General features: G+C 37.2%; 4 protein-coding genes and 1 non-coding gene across 6 annotated transcripts; 1 reads left to right on the top strand and 4 right to left on the bottom strand.

Annotated features, from left to right (window-relative positions):
• Positions 1–888: 888 nt before the first annotated feature.
• On the bottom strand, positions 889–995 carry LOC147933929 (small nucleolar RNA R71). Its single transcript, XR_015573365.1, has one exon. It is a non-coding gene; the product is annotated as a small nucleolar RNA R71 (small nucleolar RNA).
• Positions 996–8,624: 7,629 nt separating this feature from the next.
• Positions 8,625–10,073, bottom strand: LOC147933928 (uncharacterized). The gene has a single exon (XM_087472392.1). It carries the CDS (start codon positions 10,071–10,073, stop codon positions 8,625–8,627), a length of 1,449 nt encoding a protein of 482 aa, XP_087328518.1.
• A 5,414-nt stretch (positions 10,074–15,487) lies between these two features.
• Positions 15,488–16,147, top strand: LOC104727963 (uncharacterized). Its single transcript, XM_087472391.1, has 2 exons — positions 15,488–15,654; positions 15,754–16,147. The coding sequence occupies exons 1-2, from the start codon at positions 15,488–15,490 to the stop codon at positions 16,145–16,147; spliced, it is 561 nt and encodes a 186-aa protein (XP_087328517.1).
• A 1,134-nt stretch (positions 16,148–17,281) lies between these two features.
• Positions 17,282–19,205, bottom strand: LOC104723350 (uncharacterized). 2 transcript variants are annotated; one of them, XM_010441697.2, is made up of 9 exons: positions 19,101–19,205; positions 18,820–18,951; positions 18,660–18,744; positions 18,331–18,571; positions 18,178–18,237; positions 18,063–18,101; positions 17,852–17,974; positions 17,672–17,764; positions 17,282–17,590 (listed from the first exon to the last, which is right to left on the bottom strand). In XM_010441697.2, the coding sequence occupies exons 2-9, from the start codon at positions 18,917–18,919 to the stop codon at positions 17,414–17,416; spliced, it is 918 nt and encodes a 305-aa protein (XP_010439999.1). In that variant the 5' UTR covers positions 18,920–18,951; positions 19,101–19,205; the 3' UTR covers positions 17,282–17,413. The 2 variants fall into 2 exon arrangements, with proteins under 2 accessions (XP_010439999.1, XP_019087962.1); XM_019232417.2 differs by having other exon boundaries at positions 18,820–18,947; positions 19,101–19,167.
• A 1,254-nt stretch (positions 19,206–20,459) lies between these two features.
• LOC147933927 (uncharacterized) lies at positions 20,460–20,916 on the bottom strand. The gene is made up of 2 exons (XM_087472390.1): positions 20,716–20,916; positions 20,460–20,621 (listed from the first exon to the last, which is right to left on the bottom strand). Exons 1-2 carry the CDS (start codon positions 20,914–20,916, stop codon positions 20,460–20,462), a joined length of 363 nt encoding a protein of 120 aa, XP_087328516.1.
• Between the last annotated feature and the right edge of the window lie 191 nt (positions 20,917–21,107).

Below are 21,107 nucleotides of genomic sequence, written 5' to 3'. Positions count from 1 at the left end.
CAATCAATAGGAGGAGGAACCACACACTGTTTGACATCGACTTCCGCAACATCTCTCATCTTCTCTAACCTCTTGTGCTCTGCCTCGAAGTCGACAAGTTGTTGACCCAATATTTGATTCAGTTGGAATAGTTAAGCGTCGATCAGATCCACTTGATGCACAAGGGCCTTAAGTACTACAACACATAAGGTTAATTGAACCTGCTAGGATAGATACACAAAAACCTAGTATCAATTTGGCGCCGTTGCCATTTGGGATTCGTTTTGCAACATTTGAGATTTCAAGTTTTGCAAGATTAAGTTCTGTTACACTTATCATTCTGAGTACTGACTTGTTTTGGTTCTCTGCTTGTTTGTTTTGCATCTCAGGTACCTGTTGATTGCAACGTTGCATGCACACCAGATCAAGAGGGCATCAGAATCTCCTTCCTGCTATTGACGACATCAATCGGTTACAAAGACCACAACAAGCTCGTCTTCTCACTGATCATCCCGCACCAGTCACTATGGAACAACCTAACGGACCCAATCCGAGACCGCAACACATTGGTGCTGGAGATGCACCAAACACTCATACTCAGTGTGCTGGAATCGTTCCTCCTGCCGTGCAAAACAACAACTTCGAAATCAAAAGTGGTCTGATCTCCATGATCCAAGGAAACAAGTTTCACGGGTTGCCTATAGAGGATCCAAGGAAACAAGTTTCAAGTGCAGTCTCACCAAGATCAATGGAGTGAGTGAGGATGGTTACAAGCTGCGCCTCTTCCCATTCTCCCTGGGAGATAAAGCTCACCAATGGGAGAAAAACATTCCCAAAGGCTCCATCAACACTTGGGATGACTGCAAGAAAGCCTTTTTGACCAAGTTCTTCTCCAACGCCAGAACAGCACGTCTCAGGAATGACATCTCTGGCTTTGCTTAGAGGAACTCAGAATCATTCTGTGAAGCCTGGGAGCGTTTCAAGGGTTACCAGAGCCAGTGTCCACATCACGGATTCAGCAACGATTTATTACTGAGCACTCTCTACCATGGTGTGCTACCAAAGATACGTATGCTGCTTGACACTGCTTCAAACGGCAACTTCCTAAACAAGGACGTCGATGAAGGATGGGAACTCGTTGAAAACCTCGCCCAGTCTGATGGAAATTATAACAAGGATTATGACCGCACAGTTAGAGGAGAGTCTGGGTCTGAGGAGAAGTACACGAGGGACCTTAAGAATGTCAATGACAAGCTTGACCGCCTCTTGCTAGGTCATCAGCAGACTATCCACTTCGTATCTGAGGATGACCATTTCCAAGTTCAGGATGGGGAGGGTGATCAATCTGAAGAACTTAGCTACGTCTAGAATCAAGGTAGATACAACAAGGATTACAACCCCTATAAGACGAACCCTAATTTGTCTTACCGGAGCACCAACGTTGTAAATCCACAAGATAAAGTATACCCTCCTCAGCAGCAACTACAATGTCAACAAAAACCTTTTGTGCCTTACAATCAAGGATTCGTGCCCAAAAAACAGTTCCAACAAGGTTATCAAGCTCCCTCCGAATCCCCACCAGGATTTCCATCTCAACAAGTTCAGCCTACTCAAGCTCCTGACCAAGAAATGAAGCACATGATGCAACAACTTCTTCAGGGTCAAGCTAGTGGTTCTCTGGATACTGCTAAGAAGTTTTCTGAATTCAGTCAGCGGATGAAATTTTCTTACAATGATCGGAACGTCAAATTTGAAGCTCTGAACTCGAAGCTGAAGTATATGGAAGGCAAGACTGCTTCTACCCCAATACATGGCCAACTACCTAGAAGAGCAGTTCAAAACCCCAAAGACTATGCTACTATCCATGCCATCACCACCCAAGTTGTAGATGTACGGCTCACTGAGGACAATGAGAGTTTAGATGGGGAGGATTTTCTTCAAGATGAAGTTCAGATAAAGGATCCTATCGAGGTGCTCAAGGATCCAATTAATGAAGCTACTAAAGATCCCGCTGCTCCCAAGGATAAACCTGTGAGATTCATTCCTCTACCATACAAGCTACCTCTACCATTTCCAATGAAGTTTAAGAAGCAGCTTACTGAGAAGTATAAAGATCTGTTTGAAAAACAAGTCAAGGAGATTGAACTTAGGATGCCTTTGCTTGATGCATTTGCACTTGTGCCTCAGTATCAAAAGTTTTTAACTGATTTGGTAACATAAAGGACCAAAGAGAAGGAGAAGATAGCTAAAGGAGCTCAAGCTAAGGCTCTGGAAGATGAGAGGGTAGTGCATGTCATAGGTGGGGTTATTCATGAATGCAAGGCTGTTATGCAGAAGATGATTATCCCAAAGAAGCTAGAGGACCCTGGTTCTTTCACCTTGCCTTGTTCTCTAGGTCCATTGGCCTTCAAAAAGTGCCTATGCGACCTTGGTGCTTCAGTAAGCCTCATGCCACTCTCTGTAGCTCAGAGGCTAGGATTCAACAAATACAAGTCATGCAACATCCGCTTAATATTGGCTGATAGGACAACGAGACTGCCTCATGGTCTACTAGAGTACCTGCCCATCAAAATTGGACAAGCTGAGATTCCTACTGACTTTGTGGTGCTGGAAATGGATGAAGAGCCTAAAGATCCACTAATCCTGGGAAGACTTTCTTAGCTACAGCTGGAGCAGTCATTGATGTCAAGAAGGGGATGATTGATCTCAATCTGGGTAAAAACTTCAAGATGAAGCTTGATATCAAGGATTCTAAGAAGAAACCAACTATTGATGGGCAGACCTTCGTGATTGAAGAGAAGGATCAGAAAGCTGGGTTTGACATCTTTGATAGTGTGAATGAGGAACACACTGAGGTTTTGGTAACCAAAGAGAAAACCCAAAGTGTCACTCGACCATTCTCTAACTCGAGTGCAATCGTTACCCTCCCTACGCGTCAAGACCTGCTTCCTAAACCTCACCAACCGCAAGAGTCAAGTCTTCCCGCGCTTGAAAGTTTGTATGAACTCCAAAATACTAAGATTCTAAGGGACTCAGTGAAAGAGTTAACATCTATGGTGAAGGAGATGAGTGGGCAAATCAAGAAACTCCAAGGTACAATGAGAAGTTCTCCTCCAAGGAAATTAAGGAAGAGGTTTGGGATAATGAAGAAGAGCAGTTCATTTGTTGTTGAACCTGGGCAGAATGTTAAAGAGTATATGGCTAGACATGACATTCTAGAGGGGTCTCTAGAGCCTCTCTATGACCCTCCCAAAGCATAAGAAGTATGCAAAGTCAAGCTCAGAGACCTTAAACAAGCTCACTTGGGAGGAAGTCCCAAAAGTATCATTGTAAAGATTTTTTTTAGGATCCTTGTGTTTTTTTATTTTTGTTTTTAGTTTTCTTGTGTTCATGAGTCTTTAGAAGGGTGTATGGGCAACAGAGATAGAGGATACAGAGAGAAGAAAGTTTCGTCCACTCTCATTTCACACTCGAGCTGACGTCCTCTTACTCGTTCCTCACCGCGTCTCTCGAGCCACGGTCCGACTGACTTAATCGAGCCACGGTCGAACTACCACAATCGAGCCATGGTCCGACTACCTCAATCGAGCCACGTTCCGACTACCTCTCTCGAGCCACTCACGACACCCGCTCGAGCCCACATCAGGGCATGCACGGAGTTGAGCAGCAGATCGAACATCAAGGGGATTATCAGCCCACAGAGGTGGTTGTGCTAGTATCAGATCATGGTGAGTCCAGAGTCGACGACATGCAGTGAGACAAGCAACCAAACGTGTACATGCAAGCGGTTGAGCAGCAGGTCGACCAAATCACTGAGGTCACTTCCGCGGATCCCGAACAAGGGTGAGGGACATAGTCAGTTTCACGCACCGACTCCTTGGGTGAGCTCCAACTCCTTCTTCTACTACTGAGGTACTCCTAACTTTCCTTTGTATATACCATTTCATTCATGCATTGCTTGTGTTGTGATTCTTAAATCCTTCTGCGGATTTTTTTTACACATAAGACTGTGTAATTTAAGTTTGGGGGAGGGTTTGAGATGATGTATCTGATGTTATTTTTTGTGATTCTTATTTCAAATTTTTGCATCATATCATGTTTGAGTCTGCATGCATCTATTTACATAGAATAACCATAAAAATTTGACAATTTTTGAAAATTTCCACAAAAACAGAGTATTCATGTAGTTTGCACTTGCATATTAGGATTGAATTTAGTGTCATTCATATAGGTTCTTGCATTTCGCATAGGGGTTCATGGTGATTGTAACCTTGTTAGCATGATGAATTCAATAGGATAGGATCAAGGCCCTTGTTTTTAGTTCTTTGATGCATGTTGATTGAATTTGAAAATGTAAGATTGAAGCATGTTTTGAATTGACATCACTCCTAATCCTGACTTGCAATTATCTTGTTATGCATTGAAGTTGAACTCATGGATACCATATACATACTTGGATTGTCTTTCACATTTTTACCACCCTTGTCAATCCAAGTAGTTGATTCCCATCTTTGGAACAGTTTCCCGCACCCTTAACCAACCATTCTTTCAAGCCAATTGTATTCTTGAGTGTCAGGCCTTTTCCGAGTTGAGCTTGTTAGAAAGTGTTTGGTTCTAACCGACAAGAGTAGGATCCTGTATTGTTCTAGTTCGCGTTATCCGGACTAGTAGGACTAGGTGAGAACTCGATTTTGGATATTGGGTATGGATTTGTGCAGAAAAGTACAAGGTAGAAAGTCTTAAGGAGGGGATGTGTTATCAAAGTTTACAAGTCTAATAAAGGATTTAGGTTGAGCAAAGTAAAAAGAGTTATTGGTCCTGGGCATAAAGTAAACGATTAGATAAAGAAAAGAAAGTAAAAATGCTTAAGATGTCTAGAGCCCTTAGAAGAAAAGAAAAGGAACCACAGTGATAATAAATATTTCCCAATCCCTAGAATGAAAAGAAGTGAACTCCTCCTAAGACTAAGTGTAAAGAGTTTGAGATGATGTTTCTGATGAAGGGTAGAGATAGAACCAACTTCTGGGTTAGAATGTTAGGACTGAGTTCCTTGGGGACCTTGGGGTAGACAGGGCACTGCTCTTGTATGTATCAGTTGGTTTCAACCTTTAGCCTTCTTTTGAGCTCAACTCCTTTTCGTGAGAGAACCTTATTCTGTATTGACAAAACTACTTGAAAAGGAGACCATCTTTGTGTTTGACCTTTCACCCTAGCCAAATGAGTTCAATGACATTTCATAGCTTGATTCATGATTCTCTGTTAATAGATGTTAAAGGGAGTGATTGATAGGATTGCATGTGTAGATTAAATAAATAAAATTCCTTCACAATGCATCATAGAACTAAAAACGAGGACCTTGATTCTAACTACTCTATTCAGCATGTTTTAGGTTCTGAGACCCCATCTTCACACCTCTCTTCCATACTTTGTTCCTGATCATTTGCTTGAGGGCAAACAAAGACTAAGTTTGGGGGAGTTGATATGTCTATTGAGAAAAGCCATGAATAGTGCAACTGAAGAAATTTCTTCCCGGATATGCATCTGTTCATGATTTCAAAAGTACCATAGATCTACCACAGTGGTTGCAGATTGGACCAGGAATTTGTATTTGCGAATTTGTATCAGAAACTGACCCCGAAATCTGACTCATCATTCTCTATCTGATGCTATTTGATGAAGAAGAGAAGAAAGTGGAATACCCTAAGGAGAAATGATTGTCTTTAATAGATAATGTCGACTTGAACACATGGAATATATCCGAAATTTTTACAAAGACAAATTAATAGTCCAATCATTCCAGTTGACTTCACGATGAAGGTAACTTCTACTCTCCGTCTTCAGCAACCTGAACAAGATCTATTAGTATATGATATGTCTATATTTTGTCTCTCCCTAGCATATATTTATCATGAATTTAGCTAAGATAACTCATTGTTTTGCATCATTTTCTTGTCTTTTCTATACACTTTGCATGTCTAGGTAGTTCTTGCATCATCCTTGCATACATTGTGCATTTAAGAGTATTTCATGTATCTAGGAGACGTCAGGAACGCATCACTCGACCCAATCCTCTCTCGAGCCAATATTACAACAATCCTGGAACCGTCTCCCGAGCCAATCTCACAACACTCCCGGAACCCTCTCTCGAGCCAATCTCACAACACTCCCGGAACCGTCTCTCGAGCCACCCCGTTCGAATCGTTCCACTAGATTGGGATTTAGCTTTCAACGTCTTCATCAAAGTTGTAGATAATGGAGTCATCTTTCCAACGCCGTTTATTTCAATCCAATCTGAGTTGTGGTTCAAGAGTTATCATTGTTTTAGTGGATGCGTAGACACCTAGCTCGACCCAAACCCACCCCGTTCGATCTGTTCCACTCGAGTGGAATTTAGCTTTCGACGTCTTCATCAAACGTGTAGAGAATTGAGTCATCTTTCCAATGCCGTTTATGGTAAGCCAATCGGAGGTGTGGTTCAAGAGTTATCATCGTTTTAGTGGATGCGTATACACCCAGCTCGAGCCACTTTCACCGACCACGCTCGAGCCACTTTCACCGACCACGCTCGAGACATTTTCACTCACACCGCTCGAGCCACTCCTACTCACACCATTCGAGCCACTGGACGCACACCGACTCGATCACACATGTCAAGAAGACGCTCCGTCTTACACGCTTCAGGAGATTCCCAAACCGACTCTTTACCTTGTCGTTTTAAGTTTTAGGGATTTACATGTTTTTACTATAAATACATTTTGTTAAGTCTTGGCTTGAGACATCTTTTATCTCGTATTGTTTTTTTTCTTTAAGGTTTTACCTAGCCACCATATACGTTCTCAGACTTTGTAATCCGACATCTTGGAGTTTATTGAGTATTTGCATTTGATTTCTTTTACAAGTTGTTCATCTCATTTTTATCTATCTAAGAATGCTTGTTTCAATGTTTTCTGGGTTTGCATCCTTGATGATGATTTTCGGATATGAGTAGTGTGGTAGTTCTTGAGGATGGGATAGATTAGGTGGAGGATCTTAGGATGTAGAGTGTTTAAGCTTTGATTTGTATGATTCCCTTCTGGACTAGAGTTAGAAATACTTGTTTTTCTCTGATCAATTGGAACTAGGTCTTAGACATTTCCGCACCCTAAAGGTGTTCAATGAAATGTCTGACCAACTAGTGCCAGAGACTTACGTTCCTAGCCTAAGAGATTAGTTGTCTAGGATGTTTGTTGACGTGAACTAACTTGTTTTTCATGCCATGCTTGATCATGTTTCTCTAGCGAGAGCTAGTTTTAGAAGTGGTTGAGTTTGAGTAGCTTCTGTCAAGAGATTGGATTAGCTAAGAAGTGATGTTCATTGTTTAGGGATAGTTTGCTTGTGGCATGTTAAACACTCTGTAGACTAGAATACTCCACCGACATCAATTACTCCCATCCTTAGGACCTCTTTCTTTCTGATTTTTATTGCATTCATGAGACTGTTTCGTTTCTTGCTGTTTCGTTAATGCTTAGACTCGTTTCTGTTTTCATTCATTTTTGGTTCTTGTCATGCATTTTCGTTTCTAGTTCTATGACTCATTTCCGTTTTGCATTCTGATCATTCTAGGATTGTTAGACAAACACTCTTTTCGAATTGGCTTGACTTGTGATTGCTTGATTGCATCTTGATTGCTAGCAATATTCCATTTGGATTGACACCTTAAGTACTACAACACATAAGATTAATTGAACCTACTAGGACATACAAAAAGCCTAGTATCAGTATAACCGACGATATCAACCACAAAACATTAAAAATAATCTGATTGAATGTTACTCACACAATGAGGTCGAGTATGTCCAGGCTGCCTGCATTTTGAACAAGCGTATGACTTTTGTGTCTTCCGCCGCTAGGTCCCCTTTTTACGTGACAGTTCTAGGCATGTAAGCCAACGAGACTTCTTTTGCCTACCAGACTTCCGCTTCGGTATTGGAGGTATACATCAGATATCTGGCCCAATCAGAGCGTGCTCGACATTGGGCATAATGATAGCCGCGCACAACGCATAGACATAATCTTTTCTATAGTAAGCTTCTACCACGGTAGACATATGCCATCCAGCGGACTTGGCAGCCTTAATTGCATGTGAACATGATATTTTCTCAACACCAAACACCCCGCATGAACAAGATTTTGCTTCTAAGTCAACCAAACAGTCACGTTGCCCACCACGAACGTGGAAACGCCAACCATCAATGCATTCGACCGTCATCATATCTGCGTAATGCTCCCTTACGGCCAATAAGTATTCAACACCCCGGCTAAAAGTGGTTGTTAGACTTAGTGCATCCTCTTGTCTTTTCCAATAAACTCAATGAGATATGTGATGGGATAACCTTTGGCTTTCTTTAGCATGGAGTTGAAAGATTCCGCAATGTTGCTAGTCTTGATGTTGTATCTATCTCCTGGACAGTAAACTCGAGACCATAAAGTTGGATCTGCCTCATTCAAGTACGCCGCAAGAGCCGGATTTACGTTAGTGAGCGAAGCCATGTAGCGGTTGTAATCATCATGCGTATGCGCATATGCTGCCCCTTTCACCAAGTACATCAGTTGCTTCCCATTGAAATTAGAAATTATGTTTGTTGAAGATGGTAATAACATATCCCTCAGATAACATTGCGACATGCTTTAGCTCTTGAACTGTGCCTATCCGAAACTACTACCAAAGGATATTCATCCGAGATACACTCACTTAATTTGGTGAAAAACCAATCCCATGAAGCATCACACTCCGAGTCGACAATTCCAAAAGCCAACGGAAATATCTGAAAGTTACCATCATGTGCGCAAGCGATTAACAATACACCTTCATACTTGCTAGTTAGATGGGTCCCATCAACCACAATAACTCGCCTAACGTAGTGAAAACCACAGATTGAAGCATCAAAATATATGAAAAGGTACTTAAACCTATGATCATCATCAACAACAAGGTCAACGACACTTCCCGAGTTTGACTGCTCTATTTTCCGAAGACAATAAGGCAACTTTTCATATCCGTCTTCTGCGCTTCCTCTCACATATTCTTGTGCATATTGTAAAGCCTTGTACGAAGTGGTGTAATCCAAAGTCATGCCAAACATTGTCCTCATTGAATCTTCGATATGTTGTGGGACAACACCATCTACTATTCCTGCCCGGTCGATGAAAAGCCTCCCAATATATTTTGAGGTGCAACGCTTACGGTTAGCTACGCGGTCCACAATAGAACATATATGCACGTTCAGATATTTGGTGACCCAAAAAGTGTTTGGATCATTCTTCACAGTGGCTACGACCCTCCATGTGCATCCTGGCACAGAGCATATTGCCACCAACCGAGACTTTGTGGACTTCTTAATTTTGAAAGAGAATATTAACATAATCGCGGTCAAACGCACCTCAGTTATGACGTCAGCTTTGCATGCAAAGCATTGACCTACTTTCAGTTGGTCTATCCAAGGATTATTTAATTGTCCATGAATACCACCAAAAAACGGTTTCCCTTCTTCAGCATCTAATCCCAGGTCATCTCCATCTTCATCTTTAAATTTCCTGTACTCATTGTAATCGAAATCCATGTCATCAACATCTTTCGGCTTCTCATATGTATGATCAGTTTCATGACATTCTTCTGCACATTCATCTGCACACTCTTCGGCACCTGGATCTACATCGTTACCAAATTCATCTGTTGGCTCTCCATCGTCAACAGAACGAGAGTTGTTTAACATAACTGGATGTCCATCCATGCACTGCGTAGAGTCGCAAAGGCGAACAACATTCCTACTACTAAAATCTATCAAGTTCTGAACTGATCTATCATTTGTGACATAGACAGGAGGGGTATCTTGGGGCAATTGCTGAAGCATCATCTCTGTTAAGGGATAAGATAACTGAACCATCTCTGTTTCTTTGTCAATCAGATAATCTTCTACAGCCATGTCAACAAGCTCAGCGTATGTACAACCGTGTCGCAAAAAAAACATTCTCCCACCTTTGCGTCCATCCATGTCGAAATGCCAAGACCCATTTCTCGTCAGCCATACTCCGAAAACAACAGGTATTTGCGCCATTTACCTGAAAGAGTAAGCAACAAGCAGTAAGTTAAATACCCTAACCTAAACCCTAAACCCTAAACCCTAAACCCTAATAATCTAAGAAAAGCAAAAACATGATTGATCGAAAGTATAATATATTATCATCGTAAAAATATACATAGACAAGTACATAACCGATATAACACGTACGCACTAAAAAATCAAAAAAATTCTTTATAAATTTCAAATTAAAGACTATTTCAATTGTACAGACTTTACAGATAACTCCAACAGTTTGACTTCCTAAATAAGTCTAATTTAATAACCTAACTGCCTATGAAAACCAAAAACTTGATTTCTCCATATGTATAATACATAATCATGTCAAAAACATACAGAAGCAAATACATACCATATATCAAAGAATACAACAAGAAAAACTTTAAAATTATTCACTAATTTGCAATAAATTGGTTTCCAAATTTGGAGGACTTCATGTTGATGTCAACATTGTAGACATAAAACAGCCTCTATTACGAGACTTCCTTTTAAGTCTATTTTGTGTGGTCTATTTTTGCAATTACAATTTAATAAAGCAGACACCGTATGAAGTCTACTATGATAGTTGACTTCTTTTGTTGTCTTCCTTTGTTAATTTTTTGGTCAATTTTGCAATTCAAAACATATAAAAGAGTAGACTTCTTTGAAAGTTTCAAAAAGTTAACTTCAACTACAGTCTACACTGGTTATTTTTGCAATTGACCACACCATTGACTTTGTAGTAGACTTCATACTAACAAGTAGACTTCATATATCCGTTAACTAGAAAAATTAAACTTCCTTTGTGGTTAGTTTTGCAATTGACCAAGTTTGACTTTCGCCAATTAGACTACTTACGAAGTCTCCAGTAAGGTTGACTTCGTTTGCAGTCTGCCCTGGTCATTTTTTGGGTTGACCAATATTTTAATTTTTAACTAGTAGACTTCTTTTGCAGTCAACTAGTTAATTTTATATAAATAATATTACTGTCAATACTTTTATATTTTGGTCGACTTCAAAAATAACCACTATAGAAGTCTACTACCTATTATCATGCGAAAACTTCGTCTGACAATCTTAACTAAAAAGTCAATAATTTGGTCAATTGCAAAAATACACCTTAGTAGACTGCAAACGAAGTATCCGTTAGAAATATTATAATGCAGTCTAAACCATATTTTTTTGTTTTCAAATGAAATTAAGGAGACTGACATTTTAGTCGACGGGCTCAAAACTCGATAAATTTTAAATTGCAAAAATGACCACATAGTAGACTTTACATGATATTATGACGGTTGGACTAACAAATGAAGTCTAATTTCGACAAAACACAAGGAAAATCACGAAATCTACAAGAAAATAACCTTACGGTGGTTGTTCGCAATGTCAAACACCGACAACGTCGTCTTAAGTCACCACGGAAGAAACCCAGCGCCAACTTAATCACTATCCAAGAATCATGATATATAACAAGATAAATGGACTAGAAAATTTTCTTGGATTAAAATGGAGAGGAGATGGAAGAAAATGAAGTTCTCATAGCATTGAGTGTTATTTAAGCTTACAAATTAAGGTTGTTGAAGCTTTAAGAGCTTCAAATTTGGTTGTTCATGGTTGTTGGAAAATTGATGGCAGTGGTACAACGGTAAATATAAAAAGAAGATGACGATATGAATATCATAAACATTTTCGCAAGAAATTCAAATAAATCAGAAATAATGGCAATTTTGTGAATACAATGAATGGACAAGGATTTAATAGAGAGAAAGTGGCAAATGTTGGAGAGAGAAAAATAGGGGTCTAATATTGCAATTGACTCAAGTTAGGGGCCTAATTTTGCAAGTCTCCCTTTTTAATTTTTAATTTTTGTTTTTTTAATAAAAAAATAAAACTTAGAAAAATGGCAAAAAGATCCAGATTTGAATCTCAAAAGAGTAATCCTAAGTCTGAGAATGAATATGGTGCTTTTATGCAATTCAAATAGGCGAGAAAAACTTGTCGAAAATTATTTTAAGGACAAATTTCATTAAAAGTAAGAGAGGTCAACTTTTGTGAGAGTGAACGTGAGCCATCTTGACTACTCCTTTAATATATTAGACTAGATTAAAACCCGTGCTATTCATTTTATTTATATTGTAATTTTTATATAAAATATAATTTATGTGACTGCTTTTTTAAAAAATTTGGATAAAATATTATGCAATAAAATCACATGCTAAATATGATGGCTTGAAAAAAACACCTATTTTGTAAGTTTTATATTGTTAATGATTCTAGATAAGTACACGTGCTATAACACTAGTTAAATTTTATTTTATACAAAATTTTGTATATTTTATATTTTCAAATAAAATTTTAATATGTTATATTAGTTTATATATTTGAAGTTATTTCAACAATGTATATTCTACATCATGACATGTTACTTTAAATATTCAACAATGTATATTCTACAACAAAATATTATAAGACATAATTTTGTAAATTTAAATTTTAAATATTTAAATTTTGGCATGTTACTTTAAATTTAAATATTTAAATTTTGACCTGTTACTCAGTAAAATTTTTCATTCAATAGATATTATTTTTAAAGAATAATATTACTAAAGCTTGAATATTTTATAGATTGAACAATTTATTGTTTTTAAAAATTCAACTTATGGTATATCCGGAAATAAAACTATTTTTTAATTATAATAAATAATATGATAATTTATTTGTTTCACAAAATAGACTCATATATAAAAATGAGAGGTAAAGTATAATGATAATTAACAAATTAATATGTTAAGTTAGATATCAAAAGATTTTATTTGATGAATAATTTAATAAAGAAAATTAATATGGTAAGTTAGATAATATGATTCTTTAGAATATTATCTTTAAGATTTTCGGTATAATCTATTTTTAATCAATTAATCTATTATTAATGTATAACCTATTTGTAACCAACTTATTAAAATTATATAGTCTACAAAACAATCATGTGTACTTTCCTTTTATTATTATAAAGGGGATTTGCAAAAATATCAACAAAATTACCGTATACTGTACTTGTAAAATATGTTAAAGAAAGATGATCTGTTTAAACCGGTTCTATACTCTCTATTTATAACTTTTGTTATTTCTTTTATAACGACAAATCAAACATTGGAGTACTTGGAAGAGCTTTATCCACATTTTGATTTATTTATAAAATTGTATTGGATGACATTTAGAAATCCAACATGTGCTTTTTGAATTTTGAATACCAAAATTTATCGGGTTTTGAAATCCAACAATAAATCACTAAACATATCAAATCCAATTTTAACTAGGGTTTAGATATAATTAAATAATTGTAAGTGATTTCAACAATAAATTTTAAAAACCAATGATTGTCAACTTAATTTTTGGCTTTGCTTTGAATTAATAATTGACCCTACGTAGTTGCAATACGTTTAAAGAAGTAAGGAACAAGGTGTCTCAAAACTCGGAACTTGACATTTTCGGGTTTTCAGACCTATCCAGTTATGTCTTTTTTTTTTTTTTTTTTTTTTTTTTTTTTTTTTGTTCACCACATATCCAGTTATGTCTATATAGCTTTTTGTCGGGTGATAATGTACATATAATTATTCGGTTTCTGATGGATGGATGCTGATGAAAAAATTGAAATTTAGAGAAATTTGGATAAAATTGGCTATCTTTTAATAAATGATGAAACTTTTATTCGTTCAGTAACATGGTTTTACTTTGAATTAAGAATTGATACTAGGTAGTTTCTATTAATACCTGTCACAAAATGACAAAGGGGGTCCAACGTAACATGACTAAGTCACGGACCAACTTTGCATCAACTACGGAACAAAACGTGTTTCACAACCCTCACGACTTTTACGGGAACATCCAATGTTTCACGGACCTATCCAGTCCTCATAGTCTGGTGAATATTTAGATTTTTGAAAGAAAAATGATTAATGAGAAAACAGTATGGAAACCTTCTTCTAGATAATATCTGTTGGAACTGAATTTTCAGAAACAAGTTTTAGAAAATTGCAGGTTTTGGGACAATGACTTTCCGGCAACTTTCCGGCCAAATTTCGGCCAAATGGCTGATCGGAATTGTCGGGTCGATAGTTCAATGGAAAGCTGGTAACGAGTACTACAAGATGGTATATTCATACATCCAAAACGGAGTTGATTTGAATGAGAAGTAAGAGTGTGAAGTAAGCTACTTGGGATGGTTTGGAAAATATCCCACATCGGAAATATGACTGATATTTCACTCACATATATATAGTTTCACACTTTTCTAGTTTCAAAAGTGTGTAGATGGAAGTGGGAAGATTCCCACACGCGAACCGAACCGAACCAGGCTGGGCGAGCACGGACGCGGGCCAGGCTGGGCGTGGACGTAGGCCGTGGGCTTTTGAGTTTTTTGGAAAGCTTTAGACCCATTTAATTTTTTGGAAAGACTTAGTGTGAACTCCAAGCAACTTAGGCAGCACTCCGAGAATATTCACTGAATATTTTCTTGAGACCTCCCTCCTTCCACTATATATAGAGGCACAACCTCTCATTATTTTTCACACACAAAAACACAAACACTCCTTCCTCTGAAGATCTCTCTCCCTCTCCCTTGCTTAGTCTAAGTAAGTTCTTAGTTTAGTAGTCTCGAGAGTATAACGTAGATATGTTCGTTTGAGTTCTATTACTGGTGTGCTAGTTGTATCCTGGGATTCATAAATCGTGATTGTCCGAAAGCACTTACGGCCGATTTATTGAATTAAGGAAAGAGATATCATATCTTGCCTCTGTGATTTATTTTATGCTTTATATTATGTTGTTGTAATTTTTTTCTGATTTCGTTAATTTAAATATAATTCGCATATTTTCTCAATTCGATTTTTGCGCTCCTAACAGTCTTAATTCAATAAATCCGCTTACTGCTTATCGCTTTAAACGGATTGAGATTTTTTCGAATTTTTTATTTTAAAAACGATTTTAAAATCTTCTGAAAAACTGTTTCTGCTTTCATCTTTCGGTGCTTACGCGGAAAGTTTTTTGAAGAACGCTTTTACTTTAATTCTTTCTTCTCTACTCTTTCTGGTTTCCACGAACGATCTTAATTGAGTGAGTTTGTGAAACAAGTTTCTGCGAACGCTTGTTAAGTGAGTTTGCAAAACTAATTCAGTGTAATTTAATTACTTGAATTGTTTGATTAATATATTAATCAGATCTGTTTATTGTGAAACAGAAAAATGTCTGGAGACAACACCAACAACGTTGACGGTGCTAGGGTTCCTGCAACCCCTGTTGAAACTCCTGCAGAGTTGGCTTTACGTCTTGCTAAAGAACTTGAAAACACGAAGCTTACCGATTCGGGTATGGAAACCGTGCGCTGAAATCTGTTTGGTAATGGATCAAACCACATGGGGATACCACCTTCGGCTTCCCAAGGGATGATGCCAGATAAGTTCGATGGCAAAGCTGGGTTCAAAACGTGGCAAAACAAGATGCGTTACTACTTGGCCAGCATGAACATGGAAAGGTACCTCACAGAGGATCCACCAACGCTTCCACAAGGTGACACTGATGTGTATGTGGTTGGAAGTATGGATAGTTGGGCTCAAGGAGACTATTGTTGCAAAGGTTAGATTCTGAACCGTTTGGTCAATGATCTGTATGACCTCTACAGTATGTACAAGACTTCAAAAGCATTGTGGCTAGCTTTGGAGACCAAGTACAAGACTGATGAGTCTGGGATGCAGAAATTCTCAACAACGAAGTTCCTGAACTTCGAGATGGTGGATTCCAAACCAATTATGGAACAAGTGGAGGCTCTTCAACGCATCTTTCAGGAGATCGATTTGGAAGGGATGTCGATCTGCAATGTCTTCAAAACGAATTGCTTGATCGAGAAGCTACCACCAGGCTGGTCGAATTTCAAGCATTACCTTAACTTCAAGCGTAAGGCAATGTCTCTTGATGATCTCATCCATCGGTTGAGAGTTGAGGACGACAATCGTGGAGCTCATTCAGATGCTCAAAACCAGGGGCATGATGTTCATGTAGCTGAGCATAAGGCCTAACAATATCCAAACCAAGAAGTTTCTAGGGCGCACTGTTGTATCGTTCTAGAACTGATTAGGAATTGATAAGAAGAAAAAACATGACAATGATGAGCTAAGAAAAAACATGATTTTCGGTATCTGAATATAAAGAAAGAAGATACTACAATACCATGACAAAAACTAAGTCATGTTTAGTTGGTGAAATCGGTATTTCAAGGTGTTCTTTCGTCAGGTCTCTAGTTGTTAAGCTTTGGTAGATAACTTTGAATGTCCCAAATACTTTAGACATTTCATTAGAAAAGCAAACCATTGTGTTGAAAACCCGAATCGATTTTGACTTAATTGGTTAAAGTAACTAACTTACACCAGGGATCTTGACATAACCACTATGGGCATAGTGATTAAATTGATCAGATTTGGATATACTATAAGAGACTTTGCGAGGTCATGAACTAGATTGATTCCTGAAAAGAGAATCAGGTTGAACGTTTTTCTCATGCTACTGAAGCCTTGAAGAGATTGGTTGACGTATTCAGGTATAGTTTCCTCATCTCATCAACATGATCGAGTTTTAATATTGAGTTTTCTAGAATTCCGTGTATAGTTAAAAAGTGAGAATAAGTAGCCTCTAGCTAGCATTTTACATGATGACGCTTGTGTTTTTGTTTATCACTTAAGTTCTTGATCACTTTTAATATTGATTCAAAGAGAGCATATCAATGAAAAGGTCTCATTCATGGATGCGGAGATGGGTAATATCCTAACCAAGAACTTTCTTTAGGAATCACTACAGTGTCACCCTTGAAGTACTGTTTAGGAAATGAAGAAAACAAATTACATGAGGCTAATGAACAATGTTGTTCAAGATTTTCGTTGTTTAAGAAAGAGAGGCACCATGCATGACGAGAACCAAGTTGTACAAGCTGGTGAACCAGTCTTTAAAAGTGGGGTTCCTCTAAAAGAGAGGTAACTCGTTGTTAAGCTTAGGCAGATACTTGAGAGTGTTCCAAATACTTTTGACATTTCCTGAGAAACAGATCACAATGCTTTCTTGATTTTTTTTTCTTTCATGTTTAAAATAGTTAAAAAGCACTAGTCGAGTAGCCTCTAACTTATACGAGATTGATATTAATTTGGATAAAGTTGACCATCTTTTGATAAATGATGACGCATTTATTTTTTATTTGAATAATACATATAGATGATGATGTTTTACATTGATATAGAGACCTTATTTTAGGATAGATGAGGCCTTTTTTATTCATGTGTTCAAGATGGAAATGTCTACATTGCCTCGTGGTCAGAAGATAACGTAGAGTCGTTCTGGAGGTAAGGCACAACGTATTTTAAAAGCTCTTCTTCCGTTATTTCGATGTGTCCGCCAGGGACACTAAGAAACTTCACTTTTCCAGCATCATCCAAAGTTTTCAGACCAATCCAGTCTTCAGTGTATAGCTTTGTCTGCAGAAAGAATATAGAGTTAGTTTGTTAGTTAGAAACTAGTGGTAAAGAAATTGAACTCGGGAGATGATCCGGTTCAACCTTTTGATGAGGCAAAACAGGCGAGAAAGCTCCATCCGGGTAATATCCAAACCAAGAAGTTTCTCTTGGAATCAACACTGTATCCTTTTGGAACTGTTTAGGAAACGGAAAAAAAAAAAATAGTGACAATGTTGTTCAAGATTTGTGGTGGATCATTGGTCTCAAGAAGAGAGTCAGTACCATGATGAGAACCAAGTTTTTCAAGCTAGTGAAACGTTCTTTAAAAGTAGAGTTCTTCTCGGCAGGTCTCTCGTTGTTGAGCTTTGGCAAATACTTGGAGTGTTCCAAATACTCTGTTATTTTCTGTAAACCATATAACATATTATCGATTAAGTATTTCATATAATTGAAAATGATTTGAGGATTAGAAAGAGAAGGGTATTGAGTTTACAGTAGGGACTTTGACAAAACCACTTGGACCAGCATGATCCTGCAGAGTCATTATTAATTGATCATGGTTGAAGGTTTAAGTCTTGATTAGAGAAGATGAATTAGGGAAGGTTTACTTGAACGAGGTCGTTGTAGACAAATGGAAACAGTGCCTTGAGGACCGAGCAAAATGATTCCTGTAAACAGAGAAACCTCATTGTTGTTGTTATTGTGGTTGTAAATGTGATTAAGACACTCAGAAAAGTAGAAAATGTACAAAGAGAACTCACAGTACAGTTGGGGACTACAGCCACGCCAGCGTGAGGACCTCCTAAAGATACATAGTTGAAGACTGGAGGAGCATTGTCGCAGAACTCGATTAGGCCTCTAGCGACCATGTTTCCTTGAGACTCTGCAACAATGTTGTAACCTTCACTCAGCTCTGGCATCTGTCTGATTTTCTCACAAGCTATACTCGCTTGTTGCCTAAGAGGCATTAATAAGGAATCTACCTGTCCATTTCCTATTTCCCTATGAGATGACACATAGAGACAAACAGCGGTAAACCATTTTGCAATATTAGGATGAAACAATAAGAAGAAGAAGTTGAGTCAGTTACACGCAAGATCCAGGGTAGCCGGAGAGGTTGCGAAGGGACTTTGTTAAGTTGCTCACTTTGTTGTCGGAGCATGCACCTAAAAACCCTGTTTCATTAATAAAACCCATTAGTTTACTTCCTGAAAAAGAGAGGAGCAAGAATTAAGGATTGTTATACTCACCGTGAAACACAACGAATGGAACAGAAAGTGAAACTGGAATGGAGAAGCAGAAGAGAGTCAAGGTCACGAGGAGAACACATCGTTGGAGACTCTTCTCCATTGCCGTTCGCGGAAGAGTACCGTTGATTCTTTCTTAAATAAACACACACAATAAGTTTACGTTTGTTACAGGGTCTGTCTTATGTTACTTGTTTTGATGGAAGAGAACCATGTATGAAATATATTTACTGAATTAAAATTCTTCACAGGAAATAAGAGTATGATATATGAAGATATAATACCTTTGTACAAGGGGTAACTGAGCGATACTAGAGAAGTTTGTATTACTAAATTCTCTTTTGCACAAGTTGTGAGTTGTACGAATTAGTTTCGATCCTTTATATAGACCAAAACTGAATTATTTGTACCTGTAGGCTCTACGCAAATTAAAACATTTGGCTCCATACATTTTACTACTTTCCAAAACGTTTTTTTCATGTGTTTTGGTTCGTTTATGTTTTTGGACTTTTACAATAATTTGATATCTTTTGCATAAAAATCTATAGAAGTATGCTGTACTTGTTAATATTCCCAAAAAGGATTAATTGTTTAAACGGATTCTATACTATCAATGGTATAGTCCACGATCGTTATTATCTTTTTGTTTTATGAATTTAAAACATTTTATATGGTTTCTTCTCAAGTGCCGTAAAAACTTATAATTTTATGTTTCAAAATTTTTCATAAATATTTTAAGATATATTTTTAATATATTGGTAATATTATAAACATTAAAAAGCGAATATTTATGGATCGAATAATGAATCGCGTAGTAGAATGGATATTAAAAAATGAGTACTTGATACTCCAGCTTTACCCACAGTAATAAAATTATAATACCGTTTACTTGACAGGATTAAACACCCTTAAATAATCTGTGAGAAATATTTTGATTACTTTAGAATATATATATATATATATAGCAAAATTATTTTAGCATTTTCAAACAAATATGAGCTGTGTTTGATTATTACGATTGACTACGTCATATATTTTTCAGCTGATAATGATAATGTTCATGTTTATCTTTGACATTGGTTGTGATATTCTACATATACACTAAAATATTGACAAAACACCCTAAATGAATGGCTAACTCAATTTTGTGGTAATATTATATAAAAAAAGTTTGACCTAAAAGGGTTTTTACCTAAAAAGATTTATTATTTTACCGAATAAATGTTTTATCAGGGTTGTTTGAAGTAATTTAATTTACTAAGTACATATACCTTCATAAACCATAAGTAAATTTTGATTAAAGTCCAGTCTATTTTATTGTATTAGAACAAGAAATAGTATATGTCAACTAAAATGGGTTCAAATGATAAAAACAGTATACTCAAAATATTTTCCAAAAAAAAGGAGAACATAAATTTTAGATAAAATTACGGAATCAAAAATATAGCTAGATAAATTCAAGTTTCAAACTTTTACTAATTTGGGTGAGGGTTGACTATACGACATGTAATGAGCCACTTTGTTTTTTTTTTTTTTTTTTGAATCTAATGTTAAATTATATTCAAAAGAAAATAAAAGTTTTACAAAGCTAATGCAAACTGTTTTAAAAACATTGTTTTAGAAGGTCATAATCTAGTAAAATCTTACTGCAAACCAAGCTTGAATACTAGGTCCTCCTTCTCCGCAATTGTGCTCAATCTGTTGCGAACATTATTGTCTATGAGCTTCACCAGCCTCTCCATTGTTGAAGGATGTTCACCATGGCGTCTGTCATTTCTCTCTCTCCAAAGCGAGTGTATTGTTTTCTGAAAAGTGTAACCCAACAATCAGAGGCATGATCTCTTCCCAGTGTATGGTAAACTTGTCAGAGAGAAGCCTGTGCACCAGCGTCTTTCATACCTGCTGCGAAAAAGGGCATAGAAAGAATAAATGTTCTCTTGTCTCCATCGGATTTTTGAAGAACACACAGCTCGTGTTAACCTGAGCGTTCCAGTTTATCATTCTTTCCCCTGTTGCAAGGCGGTTCTTGACCATCAACCATGTGACAAAGGTATACTTAGGAGTTGCATGAGTGAACCATATCGATCGATAACCTGCCATTGTTTGATGTGCCATGCGAGTGTTCACCTAGGTATACTTCGTTTTAAACTGCTTGTGATAGCTATGATTCTTTCCCTTCCACAGAGCTATATCCTGATCACCAAACCTGCGATTTCTTTTTTGTTTTTGGATTTCCTCCTCGACCAAGGAAAGAAGAGCCTGTCAATGTCTGCACCATCTATTCATGTTTA

The sequence above is a fragment of the Camelina sativa genome, chromosome 11 (genome assembly GCF_030686135.1).
Source record: "Camelina sativa cultivar CO46 ecotype springtype chromosome 11, ASM3068613v1".
Lineage (NCBI taxonomy): Eukaryota > Viridiplantae > Streptophyta > Magnoliopsida > Brassicales > Brassicaceae > Camelina > Camelina sativa.
Note: the sequence above shows the minus strand (reverse complement) of the source record. Positions and strands in the feature narration are given on the sequence as shown.

What these genes read in the sequence shown, in the direction of transcription:
- LOC147933927 (XM_087472390.1), bottom strand. Translation starts at nt 20,916, where the DNA reads ATGGCAGGTTATCGATCGATATGGTTCACTCATGCAACTCCTAAGTAT. An exon ending in TATGCCCTTTTTCGCAGCAG is followed by an intron (nt 20,622 to 20,715) that starts GTATGAAAGACG and finishes TACACTTTTCAG; the next exon opens with AAAACAATACACTCGCTTTG.
- LOC147933928 (XM_087472392.1), bottom strand. Translation starts at nt 10,073, where the DNA reads ATGGCGCAAATACCTGTTGTTTTCGGAGTATGGCTGACGAGAAATGGG.
- LOC104727963 (XM_087472391.1), top strand. Translation starts at nt 15,488, where the DNA reads ATGGGGATACCACCTTCGGCTTCCCAAGGGATGATGCCAGATAAGTTC. An exon ending in CCACAAGGTGACACTGATGT is followed by an intron (nt 15,655 to 15,753) that starts GTATGTGGTTGG and finishes TGACCTCTACAG; the next exon opens with TATGTACAAGACTTCAAAAG.
- LOC104723350 (XM_010441697.2), bottom strand. Translation starts at nt 18,919, where the DNA reads ATGGAGAAGAGTCTCCAACGATGTGTTCTCCTCGTGACCTTGACTCTC. An exon ending in TCCATTCGTTGTGTTTCACG is followed by an intron (nt 18,745 to 18,819) that starts GTGAGTATAACA and finishes TTAATGAAACAG; the next exon opens with GGTTTTTAGGTGCATGCTCC. An exon ending in GTTTTGTCAAAGTCCCTACT is followed by an intron (nt 17,975 to 18,062) that starts GTAAACTCAATA and finishes TATGGTTTACAG; the next exon opens with AAAATAACAGAGTATTTGGA.